This window comes from Gorilla gorilla, chromosome 1 (genome assembly GCF_029281585.2).
Source record: "Gorilla gorilla gorilla isolate KB3781 chromosome 1, NHGRI_mGorGor1-v2.1_pri, whole genome shotgun sequence".
Classification (NCBI taxonomy): Eukaryota; Metazoa; Chordata; class Mammalia; order Primates; family Hominidae; genus Gorilla; species Gorilla gorilla.
The window spans coordinates 94,958,573-94,977,320 of NC_073224.2; the positions used below are offsets into that span (position 1 = coordinate 94,958,573).

The 18,748-nt window shown below is 36.6% G+C and overlaps 1 protein-coding gene across 5 annotated transcripts in view; it reads right to left on the minus strand.

The window, feature by feature from the left end:
• Positions 1–18,748, minus strand: part of ATF6 (activating transcription factor 6) — a 195,783-nt gene that overhangs the window by 146,241 nt on the left and 30,794 nt on the right. For all 5 annotated transcript variants that reach the window (XM_019025857.4, XM_063693476.1, XM_019025862.4 and 2 more), the window contains exon 7: positions 13,471–13,691. In XM_019025857.4, the coding sequence (XP_018881402.4) occupies positions 13,471–13,691 (221 nt within the window). The remainder of the gene's footprint in view (positions 1–13,470; positions 13,692–18,748) is intronic.

The window sequence follows — 18,748 nt, forward strand, 5'->3', positions numbered from 1 at the left end:
AGAAAGACTTATATAAAAGGAAAACTTTCACAAATGGATAAGTTCCTTTGAAGGTTGAATCAATGTAAGAGTCAAAGTTTCAAGTATGTCCACATTTTGTTTTTAGTTTAATTTAATTTAATTTTTTGAGACAGAATCTCACTCTGTCACCCAGGCTGGAGTGCAGTGGCACAATTACAGCTTACTGCAGCCTCAACCTCACAGGTTCAACAGATCCTCCAGCCTCAGGCTCCCCAGCAGCTGGGACTACAGGTGCATCCTACCGTGCCTGGCTAGTTTATTTTTTTGTAGAGATAGGATCTCTCTATGTTGCCCAGGTTGGTCTTGAACTCCTGGGCTCAAACAATCCTCCTGCTTCAGCCTCTCAAAGTGCTGGCCCAGCTTGTTTTAATTTAATTATCAATCAATAAGGTTTTTAAAACTAAAAACCTTATTGATTGATAAACACTGTAAGTTATTATAGTCTCTTTTTATTAACAAAATTGACTAAAGCCTTTTTTCTGTGATGTCGCTAAGAAATGAGCTCAATGACCATAAATTAAATTAGATATAATATTAGATAGGAGCCAGTAGTGGTGGCTCACACCTGTAATCCCAACACTTTGGTAGGTCGAGGCAGGAGGAACGCTTGAGGCCAGGAGTTTGAGAACAGCCTGGGAAACATAGGAAGACCTCGTCTCTGCTAAAATTAAAAAATTAGCTGGGCATCGTGGTGCACAATTGTAGACCTAGCTACCCTAGAGGCTGAGGCAGGAGGATCACTTGAGCTCAGGAGGTTGAGGCTGCAGTGAGCCATGATCGCATCACTGTTCTCCAGCCTGGGTGACAGAGTAAGAGCCTATCTCAAAAAAAAAAATAAATAAATAAAATAAAATAAAATGGGATTTTTATGCTAAGAAATACATTAGAATATCTCATGTAAACTCAGAGTCAGATCAAGTATTGATAACCTATGGATGAATCACATGGTAATCATTGACTTGCTGCACATCTTTCTAACAGTTCTTATTCTCATTTGGCTGAATCTTGCCCTCTAAACTGATAGATAAAGTGGAAGCCGTTACTGATTAACCTCTTCACTGTAACTGACCAAAAATAAAAATACAATCTTTTAATTAAATAAAAATTACATAACATACATTATTGCATATGTATTGCAGTAAACATATTTATAGATACATTCTTAAAAAACACATATAGTTAAAATCATTGGCAAATTTAATTTGTGGCAATCCTACTTTAAATATTCAAATACATTAAAAAACTTAATTTGATTTTTGTTAAGAATCTTACGTACACTTCTTTTTTCTCATTAAATTGTTTAAAGCAGAAAAAAAGAGAAAATTTAGACTTTCACTATCTCTACTCTTCTCAATCTCATGACAGTCAAAATTTTATTTTACTCTTTCTATTAAGTTTTGTGTGTATGTATGCATATAACCAGTTCCCATTTGCCAAAAAATTAAAGAAGCTTCATACTGGCAACCTGAACCATTTATTTGGCAGATTATCAAGGAAATAATCTTCATCCTGCCAACTATTTCCTTCTATTTTTTAAAATGAAGAATGCCTTCTGATATGTAGTATAGTTTCCAGAATGAGAACAGATAATAGACAAAGTCCCTGCTAGGTTATAGGATGGGGATACCCTACCAATCTCATCTTCTGAATGAAGATAAAGAACAACCAAAAGAGAGGTAAAAGCAGAAGTATGCACCAGATGCTCTTAGCAAAGCCACACCATGGGCACAGCCTCTTGAAGAATAGAGGGACCTAAGTCCTGTCCACAGGGATCTTCAAAGGAGCCTCAAAATGGTTTCCTGTTATTTCAGTTAATGACTCCACTGCTTCACGTGTCTTCAGAAATACTTGATGGAGGCCGGGCGCGGTGGCTCACACCTGTAATCCCAGCACTTTGGGAGGCCAAGGCGGGCGGATCATCTGAGGTCAGGAGTTCGAGACCAGCCTCAACATGGAAAAACCCCGTCTCTACTAAAAATACAAAAAAATTAGCCGGGAGCGGTGGTGCATGCCTGTAATCCCAGCTACTCGGGAGGTTGAGGCAGGAGAATTGCTTGAACCTGGGAAGCAGAGGTTGCGGTGAGCCGAGATCGCACCATTGCACTCCAGCCTGGGCAACAAAAGTGAAACTCCATCTCGAAAAAAAAAAAAAAAAGAAAGAAAAGAAATACTTGATGTAACTAAATAAAAGTAATAGTAATTTAAGTCATTAAATGAAAATACAAAATTGGAAGTTAGGAGTCCTTAATTCTTGGCCCAGCATTGCAATGAATTAATTGGAAGATCTAAAAAAAATAAAATAAAAATAAAAATAAATCACGTCACCTTGTAGGGTCTATTTACATATTAGTAAAAAGAAAGAGTTAGACCAGAATAGTGCTTTTGACATTATTATAACCCAGTATCAGGTTTATCAATTTAGTAAATCACCACAGCCTTCAAAAACAATTTGACAGAAAAGCACAGGACAGAATAAAAGAAAAAGGGTGCATTATATTTAGTAAGAGTTGTTTCATGAGATTGTGTATAAGAGAGAAAGAGAGGTTAAATACATTTCTTACTGTGGATTGTGGACAAAAAAGTTCAAAGCCACTTCATTAGTCCTCTAAAGGTCTCATCCAATCCAAAAACAAAATAATTCTAGGGCTGATGCTAAATAGATACACTTAATTTAATTGGCACAATGACATAGCACAATAATGACTACTATATAATAAAATATGGATCTGATTATTTTTGCTACAGGTTTCATTTGATACCACCAAATTATTCAAATAAGGTCAATCTTTCTAAAACTTTGTCCCTCATGACTTAAAACTATCTGCTACCTAAATTTTTAAAAATTAAATCTTAAAACTATCTTAATTTTTATAAATTAAGAAAAAACATTTGTAAAGGGAGAAAAAAGGTAGCAGCAAGTTTTGAGACTTGGGTAATTTGTTCTTTTTTTTTCTTTTTTCTTTTTCCATAAAGTTGTAAGCAAAGGACTTGGGTAATTTAAAGTCTGAGCTGCATCAGGACTACCTTGAAAGTAAAGGCTCTATTAATGGAGCACAGAGTAATGATGACACCACTGGATTAGGAGAAGACCAGTTATAATTGAGCTAGGCTTGAATCCTAACTCAATTATAAGTGGTCAAATGATTGGGGTGAGAATCAACTGTGTAACAGACATGAAGGTTCTCTGTAAGCTATAATGTACCATACAAATATGGCTTTCAGGAAAATTATGTGACACACACACACACACACACACACACACACAGAGGAGGCAAAATTATTACTTCCATCAACAATGTACCTCACAGCTGCTCTGATATACCATGCAACTAAAGCAATATTGAAAATACCTGCTCCCATTCCAGCTCCCATTTTCAGATTTTAAGTTTTAAAATTAAAACACACACACACACACACAAAGCATGAAATGTTATTTAGTCACTACAGAAGCAGAAAAAGAGCCTAAAACTTAACATTCCTCTGAGCACTCTGTCTGTTCCTTACTCTGTATTCCTCAGGGCCCTGATTCATTTCAAAGAGCTGTTATAAGATTTAAAGAGAGTATTTACAAGTTATGCACTTAGAAAAGTGCCTGGCACATAGTACTTTATTAATATTAGCCATCTTAGCAATATGACATTTGTTGAATCACTTAGCTGGTTGATTCCTTCAGTAGTAAAATGGGAATAAATAATGTCCCCTTCACAAAGACTTTGTGAAAATCCAGTAAATATTTGGTCGACTGACAGAACTGTAATATTGACAGGTGATTGAACTATTTTATTAATGTAAATTATTGAAGTTGATAAAAGAATGTACCTAGTCTTAGAAAATGCACACTGAAAAAATTAGGGGTAAAATACTGTGAGGTATGTAACTTACCCTAAAATAGTTCAGGAAAAAAATTGTGTGTGTATATGGATGGATGGATGGATGGATGGTTGGATGGTGGGTGGATGGGTGGGTGGATGGATGGATGGATGGATAGTGGATGGATGGATGGATGGATGGATAGTGGATGGATGGATGGATGGGTAGGTAGGTAGATAAAGAATAAGCAAGCAAATTGGGTAAAATGTTAACAACAGGTGAATCTGGCTGAAGAATACCTGGGTGTTCTCTGTACTATTTTTTGTTTTTGTACTTTTTGAAATTTAAAATTATAACTAAATACAAAGTTTAACATGTGTACCCATATAATAACCAAAGTTTAACATGTGTGAACACACACACACAACTGCAGTGTATACACACTGGGAAGTTATAAGAAGCCATAAGACACTTTCCTTTAGAACTCATACTCAAGGGAGGTAAGAGCCACAGAAAAGTCTAACCATAACACTTTAAATTCTTGAATATCATTCTCGAACTACCTGTAACCAGCCACAAGATCTCTCCTGCTAACAATTAATATTCTTTCACATAGTTATAAAATAGTAATCTTTCAGAGGGAATACCCCTTCAGGAATACACAGCCATTGATACTTTCGTTTTTAAAATTTACCACTCTTCTTTGTGAATTATCTATTCGTATATATTGTCCATTGATGGTTGAATTAATTTGCATTTTTCTCACTGATTCATACTCTTTATATATTAAAAATGGTTCTTAAAAGACTGTGAAAATGTACATGAGTGTTCAAAGTGGCATTACTCATAACAGACAAAAAGTGGAGACAACCCAAATGTCTACCAAATGATGAATGGATTATCAAGAACGTGGTATATCCATATAATAGAATATTATTCAGTCATAAAAAAGAATAAACACTGATACATGCTTCAACATGGCTGAAGCTTGAAAAACATATAGTAAGTGAAAGAAGCCATACACAAAAGGGCACGTAGTGTATGATTTCACTCATATGAAATGTCTGGGACAACTCCACACAGAAAACAGATTAAATGGCTACCAGGGGCTGCAGGGAGCAAGGAATGAGGAAAGACTACGGCTAATGACTATGGGGTTTTCTTTTTAGGGTGACAAAAATATTCTGGAATTAGACAGCAGTGATGGTACCACTAAATTGTACAGTTCAAAAGGGTGATCCTTATGTAATGTGCATTTTATCTCAATGAAGCTGTTAAAAAAAAAGACAACAAAAGAGCTTATGGACTCCCCAGACAAATGCACTTGCACATTGCTAACAACTATATGAGGGATGAGGTGAGGTGGGGTAAAGGGGTGTGATATGATCTGGATTTGTGTCTCTACCCAAATCTCATGTCGAATTGTAATCCCCAATGTTGGGGGAGGGGCCTGGTGAAAGGTGATTAGATCATGGAGGCAGATTTCCACCTTGCTGTTCTCATGATAGTAAGTTCTCATAAGATCTGGTTGTTTAAAAGTGTGTAGCACTTCCCTCTTTTCTCCCTTTCTCCTGCTCTAGCCATGTAAGATGTGCCAGCTTCCCCCTCACCCACAGCCATGATTGTAAGTTTCCTGAGGCTTCCCCAGCCATGTTTCCTGTACAGCCTGCAGAACCATGAGACAATTAAACCTCTTTTCTTTATAAATCACTCAGTTTCAGGTATTTCTTTATAGAAGTGTGAGAACTGACTAATACAGGATGCTGATTATGGAAACACTGAAACCCACCCAAGGACTCCATTAAGCCCTGTGACTGACTTCTCAATTAGAACTACCTCAATGGAAGATCATTTGGTAAAACCTATCAAAACTGAACAAGTACATACCTTCTGGCCCAGCAAATCCAATTCTAAAAATTTCTCCCACAAAATTTTTGCAATCTACTCATCTGACAAAGGGCTAATATCCAGAATCTACAAAGAACTCAAATGTACAAGAAAAAAACAACCCCATCAAAAAGTGGGCGAAGGATATGAACAGACACTTCTCAAAAGAAGACATTTATGCAGCCAACAGACACATGAAAAAATGCTCATCATCACTGGCCATCAGAGAAATGCAAATCAAAACCACAATGAGATACCATCTCACACCAGTTAGAATGGCAATCATTACAAAGTCAGGAAACAGGCAATCATTACAAAGTAGAGAAACAGGAACACTTTTACACTGTTAGTAGGACTGTAAACTAGTTCAACCATTGTGGAAGACAGTGTGGCAATTCCTCAAGGATCTAGAACTAGAAATACCATTTGACTCAACCATCCCATTACTGGGTATATACCCAAAGGATTATAAATCATGCTGCTATAAAGACACATGCACACTTATGTTTATTGCAGCACTATTCACAATAGCAAAGACTTGGAACCAACCCAAATGTCCATGAATGACAGACTGGATTAAAAAAATGTGGCACATATATACCATGGAATACTATGCAGCCATAAAAAAGGATGAGTTCATGTCCTTTGTAGGGACATGGATGAAGCTGGAGACCATCATTCTCAGCAAACTACCACAAAGACAAAAAACCGAACACACATGTTCTCACTCATAGGTGGGAACTGAACAATGAGAACACTTGGACACAGGAAGAGGAACATCACACACCAGGGCCTGTCGTGGGGTTAGGGGAGGTGGGAGGGATAGCATTAGGAGATATACCTAATGTAAATCACGAGTTAATGGGCGCAACACACCAACATGGCACATGTATACATATGTAACAAACCTGCACGTTGTGCACATGTACCCTAGAACTTAAAGTATAATAAAAATAAAATAAAATTTCTCCCATAGATATATTTGTATACGAACAAAATGAAATAAGTACCAAGTTATTCAATGAAGAAATGTTTATAATGAAAAGGACTGCAAAATTTTACAATAATTATGGCACCCCTATGAAGTAGGTTACTATGTAGCTATTAAAATGCAGCTATTAAAAGAATAAGAAAAAGACCAGGCATGGTGGCTTATGCCTGTAATCTCAGCACTTTGGGAGGCCACTGCAGGAGGATCATTTGAGGCCAGGAGTTCAAGACCACCCTGTGCAATACAACAAGACCCCCATCTCTACAAAAAACAAACAAACAAAAAATCAAAATTTAGCCAGGTGGCACACATCTAGCTACTCAGGAGCCTAAGGCAGGAGGATTGCTTAAGCCCAGATATTTAAGGCAATAGTGAGCTATGATCATGCCACTGCACACCAGCCTAGGCAACAGGGCAACAGACTGTCTTTAAAAAAATAAATAAATAAATAAAAATTAAAAAAAGGAATAAGAAAACTTTTTATGTACTGATTTGAACAGATCTCTAAGGTATAAGTGAGAAAAGCAATTTGCAGGATGACATGTACAGTATGCTACCTTTTCTATGAAATAGGTCAACAAATAAAACTATAAGTACTTATATATTAAAGAACTGTCTCCAGAAGAATGCACACAAAACTAGTAAGAATGACTACCAGACAAGGAAACTGATTTGCAAGAAAGCCTCTGGGGTATAAAAGGACTGTCTCCCTAGAATGAGTCCGCACAAGGTTTTGAGAAGGGAAATTAGAGAAAGGAGAGAGAAGTATTTCATTGTTTATTAAGATAAAAATCAGAATCCTTAAAAATAATTATTTATTATTCTTATAAAGATGCCAAACTGCTGGGCGCAGTGGCTCATGCCTATAATCCCAGCACTTTGGGAGGCCGAGGCAGGTGGATCACTTGAGGCCAGGAGTTTGAGAACAGCCTGGCCAACCTGGTGAAACCCCATCTCTACTAAAAATACAAAAATTAGCTGGGCGTGGTGGCGCATAGCTGTAGTCCCAGCTACTCAGGAGGCTGAGGCAGGAGAATCGCTTGAACCTGGAAGGTGGAGGTTAAAGTGAGCCAAGAGCATGCCATTGTACTCCAGCCTGGGCAACAGAGCGAGACTTTGTCTCAAAAAAAAAAAAAAAAAAAAAAAAAAAAAAAAAAAAAAAAAGATGCCAAACTAAAAAGTACAAAAAGTACAGAATAAAGAATGCTGAGGTTGCCACAACATAAATTTATCCTAATGCAATGCATCAGGAAGGAAAAATAAACAACAACAAAAAAAACCTGTTCACTTCCCCTTCCAAAGCTACTGTAACCTCAAATGAAACTGAACTGCTATTCAAGATAAATTTTTAGAAGCTCCAAACCTACATTTAAAGAGATACTGCAAATATTTAAACAAAGCATATTTTCTTTTATTTGCAGAGTCCCTGGTAGCAGCAAAGCCACAATGCAGTCAACACAGAAGTAATTTTTTTACTAAACCCTGGATAACTCCAGCTCTCCAAATCCTTCCTATTGGATTTGTTCTGATGGATTCCTCTACTTTGCAGCCTAAAGAAATACCATGATCTCAACTTGTTTGTTGTTAGAAGTTATTAAGAAGTGCCTATTCATTATTTATTTTCTGAGATCTAAGCTAGCCACATAATTTAAGGAGATTCAGCTCACATTTTGACCTAACCAGCGTCCTATTCTTGGATGTTACAGATAAGCAACTTCAACGTCTATTGAAGTTTTGCTTTTTTTCTGAAATAGAACATAGGCACTCTCTGTTTTTCTGAGTTGCTATGCATTGCAAACAGATTATTATAGACATATTTTTCTTGAGAAACACACCGCCAGGGAGTCTCTTATGAGTTTTGCTCCTACACGTCTTATTGGGTATGCAAAGAATGCAAGGCCCGGACCACTCTTTTCCCAGGCCATTCTCAAGGTTCAGTTTCCAACAAGCAACCTTGAAGGATGAGATAAAATCTCCCTCTGGACAATGAGGAGGCTTGCTTTCTGCTTGCTATACACATGGTAGATTCTCCAATATCACGTTCCTCCACTGCAAGAGAGGAACACTGTGTGCAGGGCATCCATCTAGGCCCATGTCACATCACTCCCATAGAACAATACTAAAAATACCTGAAATCCCTAAATTAACTGTACACCAATTCTAGAGAAAGGAAATACAAAGTTCTAATTTGGTATGACAGGAGAATCCCCTTCGCACCATTTCTAATACCTGCAAACCAGTAGGAAAGGATTCCCCCCAGCACCTACCTTCTCATGATGGCTCTAGGAACCCAAGACAGGGACTCCCAAAGGCAAGTCATTTTGGGATGGAAGAGATCAAGTTTCCTAACTATAGGATTTAGAAACAGGGTAAAAGGTGATACAGAGTTTGGAAGATATTCAGTGGGGTGACTGAGCCGGAAGGAAGGAGACTCCTAACAGTAGTTTGTATCCCTTCATCAACCTCACATCTGAGGTTATATATAGTTCTATATCAGTTCTGGATACTTTTCTTTCCATTATTCCCACCTACTGATTTCCACTAAGAGTATTTGCTCCAATGTGGCCCACTGTGGAAGATGTAGAATTTTACCACTTGTTTTTCTGGTCTTTTGTCCCAATAACTAAAACAATGTAATTCCTATAACCTTAAAACAAGGGCAGTAATGTTTCATAAACTTTATGGGATTATGATGGGTAGGTGGAAGTAGTGAGTGCAATGCAGATTTAAACAGACTGCTTGTTTTTAAGCCCTTGGTTTGATGTGTGGCAACACTAAATAGCCTTTAAAGAAAGATAAGCGTGCTCTCCTATAAAGTCAACTTTGTAGTTCCAAGATTGCCATTTACTAAGAAACTGCACAGAGAACTTCTACACTGAAATGAGAGATCATGTTCATTTTTTCCATCAGGATCACAGCCAAAAACAAACCATATTTCTTGAAAACTTAGGTGAGGTCTCCAAGAGTTAAACAAAACAGATTTACCAGCAAAAGACAGGAAGAGTAAGATATAATTTGAACCAGGCAAACTGTTTCATAACAGAAAATGTGGCATTTAATGCAGTTTGCAGAATATGGTATGCTAAAAACGCTACTTATGGCTGTAGCAGGCCTCTGGAGAGTGAAACCAGCCAAACAAAAGAACTAAAAAAGGTAGAAAAAGAAGCCATGTCAGCATTACAAAGCCACAAAAAACTGATATGATTTTTTTTTTTGGTGGATTACAATTCTTTCACCATACTTTTGCTTTAAAGGCACAAAAAGTATATGATAAAAATATTTTCTTTTTGACCATTTTAAATTAGGAATTTATATTAATTTATCCTAATTTAATAGGACTTGTGTTTTAACAGACACATGTAATACTGAGGTCAACCAAGTTACTAACGCAGAAGGCTATACAAGCTGATCAAAGTTCTTCTCTGCAACTCCTTCTGGAACAGATTTACTTTGGGTTCCTGAGTGGGTTGGCCTGCTGCTAGGACAGACTAATGCTTCTTTACTTGAAATAAACATTCAGTCAAAATTTCTACCAAAAAAACTCATATTGAAAGGCTTGGCTCACGTCTCGATGTGCTGGCCAAGTAAAAATAAGCACAAAAACCTCAATGCAGGTTGACTAGAAAATTATTCTAATTGTCCTTAGGTCTCTTTGCATTAAACATAAAGTGTTTGAATCTTTCTTTATAATCCTGTCAATTCTAAATTTCAAAAAGACTGTGTCTGTTTGGCTTTTGTACTCTTAAGGGGGCTCTGTAAATTTAAAGTATTTTTAATGAAATATTTTAGACATGAAAAAAGATAAAGACTAATTAGAACTTTAAAAATATGTAGGTCAACGGTATATCATTGTTAAAAAATTAACATCATCTAAATATACATTCATACAATAAATGTAGACATTCATACATTGAGACTTTGCTGACAAAGTCTCAATTAACATTGAAGAACTGGGGGATGTGTGAGATGAGAAAACATAGAACCAATAAGTATTAGCTTTTGTTTCTAGCAGTATTTATTGGTTCTACATTTTCTCATATTTTTAACAGTGATATACTGTTGACCTATATATTTTTTAAGTTCTAATTAGTCTTTATCTTTTTTCATGTCTAAAATATTTCATTAAAAATACTTTAAATTTACAGAGCCCCCTTAAGAGTACAAAAGCTGAACAGACACAGTCTTTCACACCAGAGAACCAATAAAGGATGTCTGGCTAATAGACCAACATATAATTAATTGGAATATGTTTAGAGATTATAAAATGGGTCAGTGGAATACAGTGATGATTGTCAACATTAAGATGCTCATTATTCAGATAGTAAGCCTAAAAGTAGAAAAAAAAAGGCAGGGGGGTTGCTCTTCTGGTTTTTAAATACAATGACTGTATCAAAAAACCTTATGTTTAGAAGAAACCTTTCTATATTTTTCCTGCACCTGTTCCAGATAACTCTTCTGGAACAAGCAGAACAATTCTATTTTCCACATAACAACCCTCCTTTCCTGGAAGATGGCTCCCAGGTCTACTTTCCATCCTCTCTTCTTCAGTTTACTGAATCATTCCAACCTTTAACCCACTCCTCTACCTATGACATGGTTTCTAGATACTCTCCCCATCCTAGCTATGCTTTTCTGGACTTTTCCATGTTTGGGATGACTTAGATTAATATTGTTAATATTTTTTAACAACAGTGATATACTGTTGACCTATGTATTTTTAAAGTTCTAATTAGTCTTTATCTTTTTTTCATGTCTAAAATATTTCATAAAAATATTTTAAATGTCCTAACATATTACATAAAGGCAACTTCGGATATTTTCTATTATAAGTTTCATTTGGGGGTATTATATAAGAAACATTCAAGTTCATAATTTAAAAGAGTATTAAAAGGAAATCATCATTCTCAGTAAACTATCGCAAGAACAAAAAACCAAACACTGCATATTCTCACTCACAGGTGGGAATTGAACAATGAGAACACATGGACACAGGAAGGGGAACATCACACTCTGGGGACTGTTGTGGGGTGGGGGGAGGGGGGAGGGATAGCATTGGGAGACATACCTAATGCTAGATGACGAGTTAGTGGGTGCAGCGCACCAGCATGTCACATGTATACATATGTAACTAACCTGCACATTGTGCACATGTACCCTAAAACTTAAAGTATTAAAAAAAAAAAAAGAAATTTCAAAGCATTATTTTTAAAAATCCTTTTTCATCATTCTTAACCTGGTTGGGCTCCCATGAAAACCATACTCTTTTCTTATTGGTCACACAACTTTTTAATTGAAAATATCACAGAAAGCTTTTGGATTTTTGTTATTGTCATTTTTTTTAACATATTGTAGAAATTTTTCCATGCACCAGAAGGATAGAAAGATAAACACCCAGCTTCCATCATTATCAACATTTTGCCAATCCAGTTGCCTCTATCCTGTGCTCACCACCTTCCCATCCCAGCAACATTGTTTCATCTTCAACTGAAACACATGCTATGTATTAGAGCCTATTATGCCATAAGCATTGTGCTTACCTCTTCTAATCCTCAAAACAAACCAACATAACAGTCAAGCCTAATCCTGTACTGTCCACGGTCTCTAGTCTCATAGCAACACTAATTTTCCTATTCCATGTCTTGACATGCATTGTTTTCAATACCTATACAAACGATGGGACTCTTATTCTAGAAACTGGATGTCCTACTTTCACTAGACAATATTCCTTTGTTATGAATTTTTACAATATTGCTGGCCGAGATTACTGTTTATGCAACTGTGGAGCAATTTTATAATTAAATGGGTCACTGACATGCTGGTTAATAAATTCTGGCAGACAGATCAGACAGTAGTCTGATAAACAACCTTGCATAACCCACAGGATTTTAAAATTACTTTTCAAATGCATTCTACCTAAAGAAAGGATGAAGTAGTAATATTAACAACTAGTAGTATCCATTTTTATTTTAAAGAAAACATACACACTTTGCTTTCCCAATCATAACTTTAGAGAATCCACTGTTTGACTATATAGCTTTAACATTCATTAAATTTTAGGACCAAGATGTTCAATTTAATACATAACATAAGTTATTTCCAATCATTTTGAAAGAAAGCAAGAGTTAGTTGGCAAGTGCAGTAACTGGCTTTAGAGAGTGACAGGTCTTCGGAAACTATGTGATTTATAAATTATAAGAAATCCCTACAACATGCTAGAAAATTTAAAGGTTTGCAAAAATGGGAAAGTACCAAATAATCACTAAGAGACAGAATTCCTAAGAGTAGCAAGTCATCATTATGAAGTGGTGAAAACACTTCAAAACGGCAAGGAAGAAAGCTAAATATAAAACCTACCTAAAAAGTAATCTATAGACTCTTATCTGAAGATCGCTAAAACATTTCAATCAGGAAACTCTGAATCTGTAAAATATTAGTGGATGACTGGGTTGAGGGTGTAAGGGCTTGAAGAGAATAATAAGAGGGTTGGTTCTAAAGAAGGAGTAAAGAAGAGGGAGGTATGCATACTTTGCTTTTCATCAAACCACTTCAGACTTTCAAAAACCTTTTCACTTAGATTCTAACGTAGTAAGCCTTACCCTAATTTTCCTCCAAAGACTAGATGTGCAATTCAGCACACTCTTTTATTTGATGCAATATAAGAAACTCTAAAAAAAACAAAAACAAGGCAACAAAAGCAAAAGGTGTTTTTTTGTTGGTTTTTAAATCAGGCATTAAGAGAAGCACTAAGTTTCAAAACTTACATCTGAACCGACATTTCTCATGGTACTTTGTAGGACAGGTTTAGTCACGGAAAGTTTTCCATTCACTGGGCTATTCGCCGAAGGGGCCGGTACCACATTCACCACGTGATTAGGTAGCTGTGTGACTCCCCCAGCAACAGCAAGGACTGGCTGAGCAGAGGGCAGAACTCCAGGTGCTTGAAGTTGTACCACAGTAGGCTGAGACAGCAAAACCGTCTGGCCTGCGTTAGAAAAAAGAAAAGGAATCAAAGGGTACACAACTACTGTGGCAGGGGAAGCAGCTTATAATTAGGTCTTTTCTGCAGACGTAATGGGTAAGATCAACACCAAGGGATTGGACACCATCAATTAAAACACTGGATCAATAGCAGCACACGCTTATGGTGACTTTGTTATGTTTTTAATGTGACCAACTAAATTCATCTCTTTGAGTTATCATTAACAATATACTTTAATATACTTTCTTATTTATCTTTCTCAACTAAACAGCTATCAAATTTGCTGTAATCCCTAGATTTCTAAGAATTAACGTCTGAAATTTATTAGTGCTAAAAGGATTTGTCTTATTATAAATAACAAATCTTTTACACTGAATATGGAGAGTCATGTATTCTAAATTAATAGGATTTAAAATGCATACAATACCAAAAATATCTGAACATAAACTTAGTAACTCAATATTAGAAGAAGAAGGAGCTACAGGCCATGCACTGTGGCTTACACCTGTAATCCCAGTGCTTTGGGAGGCCAGCAGTTTGAGACCAGCCAAGGCAACATAGTGATAGCCTGTCTCTACAAAAAAAAATTTAAAAATTAGCCGGGTATGGTGGTATGTGCCTCGAGTCTTAGCTACTCAGGAGGCTGAGGCAGGCAGATCCCTAAAACGGACAAAAAAAAAAAAAAAAAAAAAAAGACTACAAATACCAAAAAACTTAAAACCATTTGAGATTAAATCTTAGCTAACAATCACGGTAAACATAAATCTGTGATTCAAAATAGTCTGTAGATGATATCAGCCCTTTCCTTCTTCCCCCAAAAATGGCCTTCAATTCTTTTCTGAGTATTCAGAGGTATCATTATTTTAAATTTATGCTAATCTGACGAGAATTAGTAGAGGTTGAACATCCGTAATCCAAAAACCCAAAATCCAAAATGCTCCAAAATCCAAAACTTTTTGAGTGCTGACACAACTTCACAAGTGGAAAACTCCACACTTCTGGTCCTAAGTATTTTGGATAAGGGATACTCAATCTATAATAATGACAATGAAGATGATGTTGTTAACGCTGCAGAAAAAGTGCCTATAGATGACATGGTAAAAATGTGTGATGGGCCTAGTGAAGAACTAAAGCAGCATACAGTCATAACAGAAAAAGAAATCATGTCAGTTTACAAAATCAAAAAGAGACTTCTAAGACAAAAACTTGTTAACGAGGCAGATAACTCCATAGAAAACATTTTTAGAAGTCATCCAGCAGAATGCCTCCTCATCCCTAGAGGACCCACTTCCAGTCTCTCAACTGCTTCTGATGTTTCTTCTCACCTGAAGACATAAAATAGAGGGTACAGTAGGCTTTTAATGAAAACAGCATCAAAGGCAGAGACTGAAAGCTGCCATTTTTTGTTGTTGCTGTTGTGTAGTAGCTGACACTGGTATTCTGGTGATTCTACTGTCCTGCCTTGTTACTCTGCACACATTATTTTTTCACTGTATTAATGGTATGTCATAATTTTTGTTAAGTTCTTAGGTGTGAATCTGTGAATAAGTGTAAGAAAATGATTGCTTGTCAGTAGCATATGAATTCAGAGCCAGGAATGATGGTGGTGCCAAACAACTACAGATTGTCCACATGAGATAGTGACAACTGTGCTTTCTGATGGTTCATTGTATGCAAACTTGGTTTCATGCAGAGAATTATTTAAAATATTATATAAAATTACCTTCAGGCTATGTGTGTAAGATATACATGAAACATAAATGAATTTCATGTTAGACTTGGGTTCTGTCCCCAAGATATCTCATTATGTATATGCAAATATTCTAAAATCCAAAAGTACCCAAAATCTGAAACACTTCTGGTTCCAAGCATTTCATTTAAGGGGTACTAAACCTGTACCATTAACCTAAAGACTTATAAAACTCATAACACTAATCTATTAAAAATTTTACTTGCCTGCTAAGTGTTTCCTTTCAGATCTGGCAGATTTTTATAAGGTGCTGAAAGCCTTGCCTAACATCCACAGCTGCTCGAGCCTATCTAACAAAATGAAGGTACTAAAATAACTGGCAACTAAAATCTCATGTAAATTTATAATTTAAGAAAAAAAAAGCATTATGCTTTCAGACAGGTTGACCCATGTAAAACTCAGCTCAATATTTCAAAGGATCGGGGAAAACTAAAAATCAAAATAAAGCTTCAGAACACCTGTTTGTCAAGAACATCTGTCTTGGCTAAAACACATAACTTATAAAAGCAAAGCCCTTGTTTCAGATGGCCTCAAAAAAACACACTGAAAGTAGCAGAATTCAATAAACAGCATTTTATCCCAGATAAGAAGATCTAAAAATAATTTCATGGATTTGGAGTAGATACAATGTATTAATACCTCAGCATAAATGATCATTAAACATTTTTACCTTCTCGTTTTCCCTTGGATTCAGTTTTTCTTTCCCCCAACTTTTATTTTAGGTTCAGGGGGTACACACGCAGGTTTGTTACATGGATAAATTGCATGTCACAGGTGTTTGGCATACAGATTATTTCATCACTCAGGTAATGAGCACAGTACCCAACAGGTAATTTTTAGATTCTCACCCTCCTTGCATCCTCCACCCTCAAAAGTAGCCCCTGTTGTCTATTGTCCCCTTTTTATGTCTATGTGTACTCAATGTATAACTCCCACTTATAAGACAGAACACGCAGTATTTGGTTTTCTGTTCCTGCATTAATTATCTTAGGACAATGGCCTTCAGCTCCATCCACGTTGCTGCAAAGAACATGATTTCATTCTTTTTTATGGCTGTGTAGTATTGAATGGTGTATATGTACCACATTTTCTTTATCCAGTTCACCACTGATGGGCATCTAGGTTGATTCCATGTCTTTGCTATTGTGAATAGTTCTGTGATGAACATATGTGTGCGTGTGTCTTTATATTCCCTTGGGTATATACCCAGTAATGGGACTGCTGGGTCAAATGGTAGTTCTACTTTAAGTTATTTGAGAAATCTACAAACTACGTTCAGTGGCTGAACCAATTTACATTCCCACCAGCAATGTATACACATTCACTTTTCTCTGCAATCTTGCCAGCATCGGATATTTTTCGACTTTTTGATAGTAGCCATTCTGACTGATGTGAGATGGTATCTCACTGTTGTTTTGATTTACATTTCTCTAATGATTAGTGATGTTGAGCATTTTTTCATATGCTTATTGGCCATGTCTATGTCTTCTTTTGAAAGTGTCTGTTCATGTCCTTTGCCCACTTCTTAATGGGGTTGTTTTTTGCTTGTTAAGTTTCTTGTAGATTCTGGAGATTAGACCTTTGTTGGATATACTGTTTGCAAATATTCTCTCCCATTCTGTAGGCTGTCCTATTCCTCTGTTGATAGTTTCTTTTGTTGTGCAGAAGCTCTTTAGTTGATTCTTATTTATTGATTTTTGAGCTCTGTCACCCAGGCTGGAGTGCAGTGGCACAATCTCAGCTCACTGCACCTGCCACCTCCTGGGTTCAAGCAATTCTCCTGCCTCAGCCTCCCAAGTAACTGGGATTACCAGCATGTACCACCATGCCTGGCTAATTTATGTATTTTTAGTAGAGATGGGGTTTCACCATATTGGCCAGGCTGGTCTTGAACTCCTGATCTCAAGTGATCCACCCCTCAGCCTCCCAAAGTGCTGGGATTACAGGTGTGAACCACCATGCCCAGCCTCTTTAGTTTAATTAGATCCCATTTGTCAATTTTTGTTTTTGTTGCGATTGCTTTTGGAGTCTTCATCATGAAATCTTTGACAAGGCCTATGTCCAGAACCATATTTCCTAGGTTTTCTTCTAGGGTTTTTATAATTTGAGCCTGTACATTTAAGTCTTTCATCCATCTTGAGTTGGGTTTTGTATACACTGAAAGGAAAGGATCCAGTTTCAATCTTCTGCATATGGCTAGCCAGTTATCTTACCACCATTTATTGAATAGGCAGTCCTTTCCCCACTGTTTTTGTTAAAGACCAGATGGTTGCAGGGGTGCAGCTTTATTTCTGGGTTCTCTAATCTAATCCGTCGGTCTATGTGTCTGTTTTTATACCAGTATCATGCTGTTTCGGTTACTGTATTCTTGTAGTACAGTTTGAAATCAGGTAGCGTGATGCCTCTGGCTTTGTTCTTTTTGCTTAGGACTGCTTTGGCTATTTAGGCTCTTTTTCAGTTCCATGTGAACTTTAGAATAGTTTTTTCTAATTGTGTGAAAAATGTCATTGATAGTTTGATAGGAATAGCATTAAATCTGTAAACTGCTTTGAGCAGTATGGCCATTTTAACACTATCAATTCTTCCTATCCATGAGCATGGAATGTTTTTCCATTTGTTTGTGTTATCTCTGATTTCTTTCAGCAGTGTTTTGTAACTCATTGTAGAGATCTTTCACCTCCCCAGCTTGCTGTATTCCCAGGTACTTTATATTCTTTTTTTGGCTATCGTGAATGAGACTGCATTCTTGATTTGGCTCTCAGCTTGGACATTACTGGGGTATAGAAATGCCGCTGACTTTTGTACATTGATTTTGTATCCTAAAACTTTGCTGAAGTTGTTTATCAGATCTAGGAGTCTTGGGCTGAGACTATGGGTTTTCCAGGTATAGAATCATATCGTCTGTGAAGGGAGGTAGTTTGACTTCCTCTCTTCCTATTTGGATGCCTTTTATTTCTTTCTCTTGCCTGACTGCTATGGCTACAACTTCCAGCACTATGTTGAATATGAGTGGTGAGAGGGACATCCTTGTCTTGTTCTGGTTCTCAAAGGGAATGCACTTCCAGCTCTTGCCCATTCATTACAATGTTGGCTGTGGACTTGCTATAGATGGTTCTTATTATTTTGAGGTATGTTCCTTTGATGCCTAATTTGTTTTGAGGTGGCCTCCATTCTTTTATGAAGTAAAAACATATAAAATGCAGAAATTACTCAGAAGCAGACATAAATATGCTTAGGCCAAATACGCAAATAAAAATTAGAAACACATAAAGTAAATAGCATATGACCAAGTGTTAGGTTTTAATAACAA